This window comes from Fringilla coelebs (genome assembly GCF_963513975.1).
Source record: "Fringilla coelebs genome assembly, chromosome: 5".
Classification (NCBI taxonomy): domain Eukaryota; kingdom Metazoa; phylum Chordata; class Aves; order Passeriformes; family Fringillidae; genus Fringilla; species Fringilla coelebs.
In genome coordinates, this window is record NC_140033.1 from 49,873,003 (window position 1) to 49,885,082 (window position 12,080).

General features: G+C 58.0%; 1 protein-coding gene across 1 annotated transcript; it reads left to right on the forward strand.

The window, feature by feature from the left end:
- Positions 1-2,730: 2,730 nt before the first annotated feature.
- NPTXR (neuronal pentraxin receptor) lies at positions 2,731-11,842 on the forward strand (the record flags this gene model as incomplete). Its single annotated transcript, XM_084205660.1, has 5 exons — positions 2,731-3,303; positions 10,078-10,300; positions 10,443-10,687; positions 11,001-11,180; positions 11,568-11,842. 5 exons carry the CDS (start codon positions 2,731-2,733, stop codon positions 11,790-11,792), a joined length of 1,446 nt encoding a protein of 481 aa, XP_084061786.1. The 3' UTR covers positions 11,793-11,842.
- Between the last annotated feature and the right edge of the window lie 238 nt (positions 11,843-12,080).

Sequence of the window (12,080 nt, forward strand, 5' to 3'; positions counted from 1 at the left end):
AGTCCATGGAGTGAGTGGCAGAGGAGCTCTTTGATCTCCTTAGGGTGGCCCTGGGGATTCTCCTGTGCTGGGTGATAACCTGGGAGGAGGGAATCCCCCACCTCAGAGGCATCAGCTTACACTCCCCTGAGAAAAGGTTTGCCCCCTTCCCTCACCCCACCACCCTGCTGGCTTCGGCATCATGAATGGGCCAGGGTTTCATGCTGGCCAGGATGGAGCTGCCTGGTTCCTGTGGGGGGGGTTGGATGCAGGGCAGCCTTGGAGCAGCAGGTGTCCTTCCAGCAGTCCATCCCAAACGTCCCTCTCACCCAGGGGGCACAGCAGGGTGACCCTGTGTCCTCCCTTGACCCTGTCTGCAGCCATCCCTTGGGGACAGATGCTAGTCCCAGACACCATTTTGGTGTTAATCAAATGGAAGAAAATCCCTTAATTGCTCTCTCCCAGTCCCTCTGGGCTGAATCCACGAGCTCTTGTTAAATCCAGCTTCTGTCACCAATCCTGCTCAAAACAGGAACCAGAAAAGCCCCACGTTGCCTTCCCCACCCTGTCATGCACCGTCCTTGCGAGGGCCGTCTGCCCACCGAGCATCTCTGAATTGTTATTCATGGGACAGGGAGGCTGCTCTGGCCACTCACTGGTCTGAGTCATCACTCCCTGTGAAAATCTATTTTTGTCACCTCTTTGTCTCTGGGAAGAAGTTGTGGTCCCTGCTGAGGGACAGGTCAGGACCGTGGGAGAGGTGAGCCCTGCCCTGCTGTGATACCCAACTCATCCCCATCCCAGCATGGGTGAGTGGGGCCAGGCTGGTGCAGAGGGGCTCACCCTTCCCCTCACTGCCAGAGCAGCATCAGCAAGAGGTATAAACCTTGCCACCATGATCCTGCAACCTTTGGTAATAAAATCTGGACAGTGCAAATCATCACTTCCCCTGGCAAGAAGCTTTGTAGAAGCATATGGCACTTTCCCCCACAGGGCAGCAGATAAAGGATACCCCTCCCAGCCTGATCTGTACACTTTGGTAGGGTGGCCTGGTGCAGCTCTCACACTGCACCTACACTGTGGGTAGGGTGGCCAGGTGCCGCTCTCACATGGGTTCCTTTCAGTTCCACTCCCGCCTTGGCGCTGCCAGGGTGGGCATGCAGCCGGCAGGGGTGACGCAGCAAGGTGCAAAGCCCTGCCACTGTTAGCAAGGGACAGGTCAGAGGCTGGCGGCCTCCCCTCGTGTCATGGGGTGCAGGCTTCTGCTTCCTTTGCATCCTGCACCAGTGCCCACTTGTCCCATCACACCGAGCACTCTCCGTTCTGCAGCGCTCACCGGCCTCGCCACCAGGGCCAGACGCTGTTGCTTGGGCTTTCTTCACATCCAGCTGCCCAGACTGCTCCACGTCCAGCTCCACTTTTCCTCCTCAGCATTCCCTTCATCTCTACTCTTCCTTGAACCACCCCATCTGTCTTCCTCTCCTCCTCTCCACAGCCTTACAACACCACAAGTCAGGCAGGTCTCTTGTTGGCTCTGGGGTGATGGTATTGAGGGGCTGGGGTCTCTCTGGGGAGAGAAGGTGACTGTATGCTGTCAACAGCCAAATTTGAGGAGTCTTTTGTAGCTCTGGCTCCCTTGCTATCCCCTCAAATATGCCTGGGGGGAAAAGAAGAAGTAATCTTTACCATTATTTCATACCCAGCACTGGACCTGTTTTAAACAAACATGCTCCCGCTTCCTTGCCTGCTAGGAAGGATTTCCTGCCATTACTGAGTAGACCTTGAAATTGATTTTGTTTGTTTTCCCTCTTCTGCTCCTCTTTTTCGGGCAGGGCTGCGTCGCCAAGGCCCCAGTGTGCCTGGGGAACAGGAGAGGGCACGGCACAGCTTCTGTTGGAGCAAGGAGAAAGTGGCTGTCTGAAGCAGCTCGTTTATGAGCAGTTCAGACTAGAGCATTGGTGGGGGAAGATTAAGCGTGTGTCTTTGATTCCCAAATGGATAACATGGGTGTGTGGGGCAGAGGGTGAGGCATCCCATGGCAGCTCTCTGCAGCAGTCCTGTCGGAGGTGGAAGAGCGAGACAGCTAGGAAGTTTGCTAGTTTAATTTTTAGGAGAAAGGAGGAAAAGGCCCGAAAGACCATCACAGGGAATGAGTGACTACGAGGCTCTCACCCTCGGGATATCAAGCGGCTCTTTACCGCTAGCCTAGACATCTCGCAGGGCAAAAATCTTCCCTTGGGCTGTGCCGGAGCAGCATCCTCTCGCCAGAGGCTCCCGTCGGGCTGACTTCAGCGAGCCCGAGGCGGACGGCCCCGTCCCTGGATGCCCCCGGGGCGCCCTCCCTGCCCTTCCCGTTCCCTTAGCCGCTCGCTTCCCACCGCTCGGACCGTCGCCCTTGCAGCCCGGGGAGGGTGCTCAGTCGGAAGGGGGGTCACTGAGAGGGGCACGGCCGGGGGCACGGCCGGGGGCACGGCCGGGGCCGGGGCGGTGGCGGCGGCGGGGGCGGTGCGGTGCGGTGCGGGCGGCGCCGCCCGGCACATATAAGCGCGGCGCGGCGCGGCGGGGCCCCGGAGCCGGTGCTGCTGCCGGTACCGTCCTTCGCCGCCAGCTCCCTCCGGGCTGCCCGTCCATCCCTCCGGCCGTCCGTCCCCCTCTCCATCCCCGCCCGCTTTGTTTTCTCGCCGTCCGCGGGCTCGGGCCCCCCACGCCGCTGCCACCCTGAAGTTTCTGGCGGTGCTGCTGGCGGCGGGCATGCTGGCTTTCCTTGGGGCCATCATCTGCATCATCGCCAGCGTCCACCCGGCCGGCACCGCCGCGCCGGCCGCCGCCGCCGACAATGACTCGGCCGCCGCCGCCCTCCTGCCCGCCGCCGACAAGGGGCTGGGAGCGCTGCACGGCCCCGCCGAGGCTCTGGCCAGCGCCGGGCCGCGCCTGCCGGGGGGGCCGCCGCTCTTCAGCCGCTTCGTCTGCACCCCGCTGAGCACCGAGTGCCCGGCCACCGGCACCGGCACCGCCGCCGGCAGCGCCGCCGGCCCCGAGGAGCTGCTGGCGCTGCGGAGCGCGGCGGCCCAGCTGCGCCGCACGGCGCTGGAGCAGAAGGAGCGGATCCGCATGGACCAGGAGACCATCCGGGAGCTCACCGGCAAGCTCAGCCGCTGCGAGGGCGGCCTGCGGAGCCCCCCGGCCGCCGCGCCCCCCGCCGCCGCCGGGCTTCGCGCCGCCCCGCGCCCCGGCACCATGGGCCACCCTCCCGACGAGCCGCCCGCCGTGCGGGAGCTGGAGGAGGCTGTCCGCACCCTCCAGGACCGAATCGACCGGATAGAGGTGCGAGGGATGCTCCTGGGGGCTGGGCGGGATGCTCCCAGGGGATGATGCTCCCAGGGAAAGGTGCTCCTGGGGGTCTGGGGGGATGCTCCCAAGAGAAAGATGCTCCCAGAGAAAGATGCTCCCACACGTGCCATTCCCCAGGCCTGCAGCCACATGCGCCCCGAACTAGCTCGTCCCCCTCATGAGACTTCAGGAAGGTTGTCCTTGCCTCCCTCTTTCCTGAGATCTCTGCCCAGGGGCAAGCGACTCACCTTGAGCCCTCCTCTCTCCTTTCCATGCAGGGTAGTCCCCAAGCACCCGGGCTGCCCCAATTTCCCCACAGTCTCCACCCAGGTAGGACATCTTGCTTGCCCCGTAGCACCTGTTAAGGACTCCTCCAAAGCAGGTTGGCAGCTCTGGCAGCCAGATCCTGCCCTTTAGCAAAAAGGTAAATCCCATCTGATGCCATCATGGTCATGAATGGGACACCTCACAAAGTAAAGTGCAGTGCCCCCCGCCGTGAGCCTGGCACCCTTTCCCCACATGGTCCTTCCTTAGGAGCTGGAGAGAGAAGGGCACAGCTGGCGTCATTCACTGTGCCCATTCCTGTGGCATTGGGCTGTTGGCACTTGGGATGCAGACCCCTGCTCCTCAATCTGTAGCAGCTGTGCAGCGTGTGCCTGGCAGGCTCAGTCCTGGCCCAGCCACAATCCAGTGGCACCAGAGGCTCTACCACGATGCCTGTCATGGGGCACATCGCGGAGTGCATGTGAGTGTTGATTTATTTGGGCTGATTTGGACTCAGCAGTCCCACGGAACTTGGCAGACTTTGCAGGATATGGCTGTGGCACATGAGAGCTGCAAGAGGAGAGTTGTGTGTTTTCCCTGTGGGAATTGCTCCAGGTAGGAGTTATTCCCTGAGGTCTGTCAGGCGTCAGAGCCACCTGCAAGGAGCCACCTGCGAGTTCTCAACCTTCTCATCTTCCTGTTCAGTTTCCTCTTTCCCTCTCCACTCTTCCCTGGAGTGTGGAGCTAGAATTGGGGGTCATGCAGCACCCTGTAGGGTCCCTCTCCTGCGCTTTGCCCCTCTGCCCCCCTCACTACAGACATGTGGGCGCAGCAGAAGGCAATGGAAATGGGAATGGGAAATTCAGAGCCACTAAGGTCACTGGCTGAGAAATGAGACTGGGAGAGAAGGTTATTGTAAGCGATGGAGATATGAACAGGAATAAAAAGACAGAGAAAGGCAAATAAACAATGAACACAAGAAGGAAAAGAGCTGGAAGACCAGAGCGGAAGCGCCTGTGAGCTGCCAGGGTAATGCACACGCAGGCACAAGAAGAAACACAGAGGCATGCCAGGCACATGCAGGGAGAGTGGGATGTGCAGCCTGTCTGACATGTTGCCCAGAGCCAAATGGAGCCTAAGGGAGGGACAGGCCCTCCAAAAAGCCCCTGCAGCCCTAGACAAATGATTTTCCATCAGTGGAATAACACAGCAGGTATGCTCACCCAGAAATAAAGCAGGGAAATAGGTCTCTGCACACGTATCCCAGACAATGCACGGTGGGATGGTGCCCAGCATATCAGTTTGGATGCCATGCTCTCCCTCTTCTCTGTGGGGCAGCATCACCCATAAGCTGCCCTGGCCCCTCTCCTGGGGTTTCTGAGGGTGATGGGGGGTTTGGGGTGGAGGAGGAGAGTGAAGCTCACAAGGGTTGGAGCAGGCTGTCACATGTGCCTAGGGAGCTTGAAGCGGTGCTGGGACGAGGCTCATGCACACACTGATGAGGAAGCCAAGGACCAGAACTGTTCGGGTTTGTGTTGCCAGGGGCCCGGGGGTCCCAGGTACACTCTGCAGGGGAGACACAGCACCCTGAGGCTCAGTGAGCCCTGCCAGGTGAGGAAATAGGGCAGTGTGTTACAGGTGGGCTGGTCTTTGTCCTGCTGAAAAGCGTCCCCCGGTGTGTACCACACCCCTGTGAGGGCTGCAGCCCAGCCAGCTGAGCCTCGTGGTCACACCCCAGCCATCCAGGGACAGTTGCCTGTGTCCTCCCTCTCCAAATTGCCTCCGACCCCACCCCAGGAGCAGACACCTAAAACTTCCTGGTGGGGTACCTGCACTCTTCTGTCCCGCATGGCTTGGGCTGTCAGCCCTGGGAGCTTTCCTAGGGTACCTCACGACGTGGGAGGCACTCTCAGCCTCCACAGCTGTCCTGGATGATGGCAATGACCGTCCCAAAAGGGGACCTGGATGGGGACAGTCCCGGGGTGGCCCCCATGTGCTGAAGACTGCAAAACCCCTTGGGAAGGAGAGGAAATGCTGCCAAGTCTGTGGTGGCTTAGTCTCAGAAGAGAGATGACACAAAATGCCATGAGCCGCTCTGGGAAGGCTGCGTCCCAGGGAGTCTCCAGTCAGGTTTGCCAGCAGGGATTACTGCTGGATGCTTCAGAGCTGGGACTGCAGGGAGGGGGCTGGTGGAAGATTGCTGATCTAATCTGGGCACTCTCAGCCCTGTCTGTAAGGCATAACAAGATTTATTCATGCACTGAAAAACCTATTAAGGCATTTGTTTCTTAATTTTGTCGGCATGGCAGAAGGATTTCCCAGGAGAGGATGCAGGGAGGGCCCCCACGGTCTCGCTCTTTGTCCCCTGCCATTTCTGTGGGGCTGGGCTAGCACCAGCACAGCATTCACACATCTTCCCTCACCTCTTCCTAATGCCACCCCGGCACTGATCGTCCTTTCCTCATGCACAGCAGCCTAGTTAGGCTTTTTCATCCTGGTTTTGAGGGTTCCCCCCTTTGTCTCAGCACGTGCTCATGTCTGTACACTCTGGTGCATCTTAGAACACAGAGCTGACGGACCCAGGTGCTCCTTTTCCATGCTTTTACTTATTGCTGCCAGTGGAAAGGGATCGGGGAGAGAATCACCTTGGCTGCCTGGGCTGTGCCGAGATGCAGATGCTCCCCTTCTCCCCATCATCCCTTGCAGGGAGCGGGAGAGGGAACAGCCTGATGGGCTCCGTGGGGGACCTGGTGGAATTGCAACAGCCTGTTTGCTCCTCAGCTGGTGGCTGTGCCATTGCGGCTGGTGACCTGGCTGCTGGCAGGAAACCCTCGGAGAAGGGAATGGGAATGGTAGTGACCAAGCTGCTTCCCTCTTGTCTCAATCTCCAGCAGTGCAGGGATGTAAGCACCCAAATTGTGACAGTCCCAGCCCCCTCCTCTGAGCGAGATTTTAGGGGGACAGGATCAACAGAGAGCCCTTCTCTTGTGAGGAAGAGGGAAAGGCTGATGCATCCCTGTTTTTCTTCTACTCCATGTAGTCCCTTTTGGAGTTTAATGATCCCCAAGGTCCTGCCTGGGTCCAAAGAGGTGGCAGTGCCCAAAAACCCCTGGTGCAGCAAGTGTGCTATCCTGCAGCAGTGAATGTCCCAAGGTAGCAGGCACTGAGGAGTTTTGTGCAGGCTGTAAGGATTCGTGGGTCCAAGGAGCGGAATGGCTCTGCTGTGTGTGTGCATCCCGATTCCTGGGATGTGCCAGGGCTCCATCCAGCAGGCATCCTCCTGTGCTCCTGCCTGCCCTGTCCCAGCAGCCAAGGTGGGCACTGGTGTGCTGGGGGCTGAGGGGCAGCAGCGGCGCCCAGATTTGCCGGTGCATTAGTAAATGAGGCTCTGATCTCCTTATGTAAATCAAAGTGCATTTGCTGACTGAGGGCTGCGGCCCCAGAGAGCGCACGCTGGCGTGGCTGCCGCAGCCCCCTGCCCCCACCTCCCCCTCCCCACCCCCTGCCAGCCGCTGACATTTAATGTGATTAATATTACCTGGCATCTTTCAATCTTTTTTGCCGGTTCTGGTGGCCAAAAAGCGTGGAAGGAGCCTCCCCCACACCCGCTGCCCACTCCCCTGCTGCCTGTGCGGCGGCAGATGGGAAGCTGGGTGCCTGCCGAACAGCCAGGGAGAAGGCGCTTCCCCCCCTTCCCCTCCCCAAAGGTCACCAGTAAATAACAGCTGCACATCAACCATTAATAATTTTGCAAATAATTTGCCTTGTGAAAAAGAGGCTCGAGCAGCAGCTCGGAGATGAGGATCATGGCTCAGGGATGCAGCCCAGCCTGGCATCAGGGGGATCATCCAGCACAACTCAGCTGCACGGGGTAGAATGGGGAGTCCAGTCTCCTGTCCAGCCATCATCTGTCTGCAGAGATATGGATGTCTGCTGGGATGGCCCCGAATCCCTGCCAGATGAGGGTGCAGGCTATAATCCCTTTCCAGAAGTAACATGGGGGCAGCAATGGTTCAGTCGGCCATGTGGCTCCGGCTGTCGGTACCCTGGCTGCCAACTTGGAAGGACCAGCGAGAGCTGGAGGGAGGGCTGGACCTCAGGAGGGGGGAAGAAAGTGAGCGAAAGGGGAAAGACACAGCATGTGAGCATGGAGAGGAGCATCAGGAAGAGATGCCCCAAAACCAGAGAAATGAGAAAGCCATAGGGAGAAAAGTTACAGAGGGAAGAAAATAGCAGCAGGGAGAAAAGCAGGAGGAAGACAGAGGTAAAAAACGTACTCAGTCACTACTGAATAATGTAGGGCAGGGTATCGGGGGCTAGTGAGAGTGACAAAATTTCCCAGCTTTTTCTTTTTTCATCATTAACAGATGGAGGCATGCATGAAAGCAGGGACGTAGGCTCCAAACCCGCAGCTCGAGCAATCAAAGCGTGCGGCAGACAGGAGCGTGCCAGCCTCCGCTCTAGCCAGGCAGCCTGAAAGGACAAGAAAAGCTCTCGGAGCCCACGGGATGTGGCCATAGAGGCAAAGGCAGCCCCATCCCACCTGTGCTGCCTCCTGCCAGTGCAGCCAGCTCAGCTTGGGTACAAATGCAGACAGCTCAGGTGGGAATTATCTCTGCCAGGAGAATGAGAATTAAACTTTGCACTTCCCTTCCCTCCTGCCATCTCTACCCTGCCTTTCATCCAGTGCCCAAGACCCCGTAAAAAAAAGGCAAAAAAACCCCAAAACAAACAAAAAAAACCAACCCCTCAAAAAACCCAGAAACTCCAGTAAAAGTTAAAGCTCCTTTTCCCATCAGCTAATCTTTCAATTTTGCAAAGAGCGAAGGCAGGATGCTCTTTGCTGGGCACTTTTCCCTTATCAGAGAGGTTTTGCTCTCACTGCAAGAGCATCCTTAGTGCTGCACAGAGCAAGCCGGCAGTGAGAGCTGGCATTTGGTCAGGGCTGGCAGATATCCCCAGCACAACCTCTCTTTTCTTGCTGGGTTTTGCTTTTCCAGGTTGGTTTTCCTAACAGAACTTGTGGGTTTGCCCTGGTAGACCCTGCTGGCAGCTCTTGCCAACCTTGGGGCATCGTAACTTCCATTTTATTTGTAGTCTGAGCATGTTGTTGCCCAGGGTGGGTACATTTGTGCTCACACCAACACCATCTTCTCACTTTTCCTCTCCCTGCTGTTCCCATCCGCCAAGGCTGCATCCTGCCCAGCCAAACCTGACTTTCTTCCAGCCTTCCCCTCCCCTCTGTTGTTCATGAGGGATAGCGAAAATTAGGGGTGATGTGGGCAGGCATCCCTCTCCTTCAGCTTTGTGTGTGTGATTATCAGGTCCTGTCCAGCCTGGAGAAGCTGGATATAAGAAAAAAGAAAAAACAGGGAACCACAAGAAAAAACAGGGAACAGCACAGGTGAGTGTGCTGACCTCCCCCAGGCCAGCTCTGAGGCAGGAGGGAGGCTGTTCAGATCGACAGGGATGGTATCCCCCATGTCCTGCCAGCACAAGCCATGTGAATGTCCAGGGCTGAAGCAGGCATGCAGATCCCTTGGTGCCAGAGGAGCCAAGACAAGGGTCTCCATGGCTGCTCCAGCACCTCTGGGAAGGTCTGGCAACACAGAGAAGGTGGTTGTCATCTTTCAGAGCCTATTGAAGAGACACTAATGCACTAAGGACATGGGAAAGAAGACGGCTCCTATTTACAGAGAAACTCCAGGAGCATGGCAAAGGGTCACTTTTTTTTCTCCCTTCTGGACTGGTTTTCTTCCAGCTGGGATGGGGTCTCCCAGTAAGGTGGGGTCTGGGGTCTTTGCAGAATGCAGTAGCAGCTGGGAGCATCTTCACCAGCTGCCGTGTTGGATTTGCCATGGGAAGAGTTTTGGTCTGAGTGTTAACCCTGATTGGACAAGACAGGCTCAATGTCCCCAGGTGATGGCTCATACCCTGAGGGCCAGAGACACGACAGCCTGGCACCAGTCCCACTTGTCCCTGCCATCCTGGTGAACTGGGAGAGGCTGGCTTATGGAGAGCTACCTGGCACACGTGCACACACCCCCGCACGCAGCTGAGCTCAGCTAAGAGGATTACAGCCCCATTAAGTGATGTTAACGTGCTGGCTATAGGTAAGCAGCCTCACGAGCAGCAGGAGTGGCCAGGAGCTCTAAGGTCCTGCCTGAATAATTTCCTCTTTGTAGGAGGCTTCCCGCAGGAGCAGAGCCAAGGGATGACCCAAACATCCCATCCTTGCTCTGTCTCTGAAGCAGCAGAAAGTCATTAAGAGCAGCCAAGCTTCATTTTGCAGTAACGAGCTCAATAGGGGATCTAAGAGGGGAGATACAAAGTCAGCTGGAGGCTCTTGGAGAAGACCCCAGTGCGGATATGGGACTGTCATCCCAGCACTACCTGTAGTGCTGCAGGCTGGGCATGTCCTTATTTTAACTCTTATAGTGATACTGTGCTGAATTTTTTCTTTTGTCCCTCCTATTCTCGCCATTGTGGCTGCTGCAAATGCAGCAGGAGCTGCCAGCCCGCACCAATGGCTCAGCACCCACTGCCCCGGCACTCGCCCGTGATGCCCTCCACACCAAGATGGAGCAGCTGGAGGAGCAGCTCCTTTCCAAGATCCTGACCCTGCAGAAGGAGCGCCAGGCCGCCAGCACTGACCGCAGCCAGCAGCAGCACAACATCGAGAAGGAGCTGAACTCCCTCCAGAACCGGGTGACGGAGCTGGAGCACGGTGAGTCCTGCCCAGCGGGGATGGAGGTGGGGCAGAGGGTTCCTACCCTGAGGTACATCACCAGGAGAGCCCCAGGACAGGTCACCCTTATCCCAATTACAGGTGCTGACCTTCCTCTCTCCTCCCCATCCTTGACACTTAGGACCACTGGGCTACAGCCCTCCTGATGCCTTCAAGGTGACCATCCCGGTGCAGAACAACTACATGTATGCCCGTGTGAAGAAGAGCCTGCCGGAGCTGTACGCCTTCACTATCTGCATGTGGCTGAAGTCCAAGGCCCTGGCAGGCATTGGCACCCCGTTCTCCTACTCTGTCCCGAGCCAAGCCAACGAGATTGTGCTGTTGGAGTGGGGCTCCAACCCCCTGGAGCTACTCATCAATGACAAGGTCAGCCCAGTTGCAGGAGTGGCAGGAGAGGAAACCCTGCCCTCGCCTTCCCTGCTTCAATCCCTCTGGGAAATTATATTCCTAAGGGCACTGGTGTGGGGGAGCTGGGAGGAAGGGGCCCTAGGTTTATGGTGGGAGGCACGAGGATTGGGAGAATGGCTCATTGGGGTTAATTCTGAGAGGGAGAAGCAGCACATCTGGATGTCTGTAGATTTTGGGATGCCACCACCACCACGGGGGTGCACTGCTTGCTCTGGCGGGGCACTTCCCCAGCAGTCCTACCGAGCACCGGGATCTCACTCTTCTCTCGAAGGTTGCCCAGCTGCCGCTGAGTCTGAAGGACAAGGCCTGGCACCACGTCTGCGTGGCATGGACCACCCGGGACGGCAAGTGGTCAGCGTACCAGGACGGTGAACAGCGGGGTGCCGGTGAGAACCTGGCCTCCTGGCATTCCATCAGGCCCCAGGGTGTCATCATCCTGGGTCAGGAGCAGGTAGGTACCAGTTCGACACCGAGAGCTGCCAGTTAGCATCTCTCTAGTGGGAATTGGCTGGGGGAAAAGCCCCCAAATGGGGCGAGGGGAGGGGGGCAGCACTGGCAGGAGTGTTCAGCAGGGCAGCTGGCTCTCCTGCCTGTTCATCCAGCCTCCAGGCTGGCCATGTCCCCTCACTGTCTTCTCTTCCCTCTCCTTATCCCTTTGGCCTCCCTGCCTCGTCTTCTTGAACCTCTTCCATGCATCCATCCCCTCTCCTCCTTGCCATCAAGCACCTTGCTCTGTTCTCCCCAAACCTTTCCCTCTCTCCCTTGACATTTCCCACCGGATGCATGTTCCTCCTCTTCTCTTCATCCCTGTCCAATCACCTCTCCTGCTCTTTCCCAGGACACCCTGGGGGGCCGCTTTGATGCCACACAAGCCTTCGTGGGAGAGCTGGCGCAGTTTGGCGTGTGGGACCACATGCTGGCACCAGCAGAGATCCTGGGCTTGGCTAACTGCACCTCCCACCTCCAAGGGAATGTGATCCAGTGGGATGACCAGGCGGTGGAGGTCTTTGGAGGTGCCAGCAAGGCGGGCTTTGCTGCCTGCGAGGAAGGAAGGAAGGCATGAGTGGCCCCCAGCCTTGTCCCCAGCGGTGAGGAGCCCGGTGGCAGCCCTGAAGCAGGGAGCCCCTTTCTCCCCTCCCAGACCAGTAAGCCTTGCTGGGGCAATGCTTGAGCCCCATGTGCTGGTGTCCCAGGAGGGAGAGGGGCCCCTAGAAGCCTCCCTGTTGTCCCTGTGCTGGTGCTGTGGCTTGTCCTCATTCCTGGCAGGCTGGCTCCTGAGTCTCATCTTGCCCCACATCTTTTTTGGGTGGAACTCGCTGTACCTGCAGGTGTCCCTGGTATGGTGAGGGTC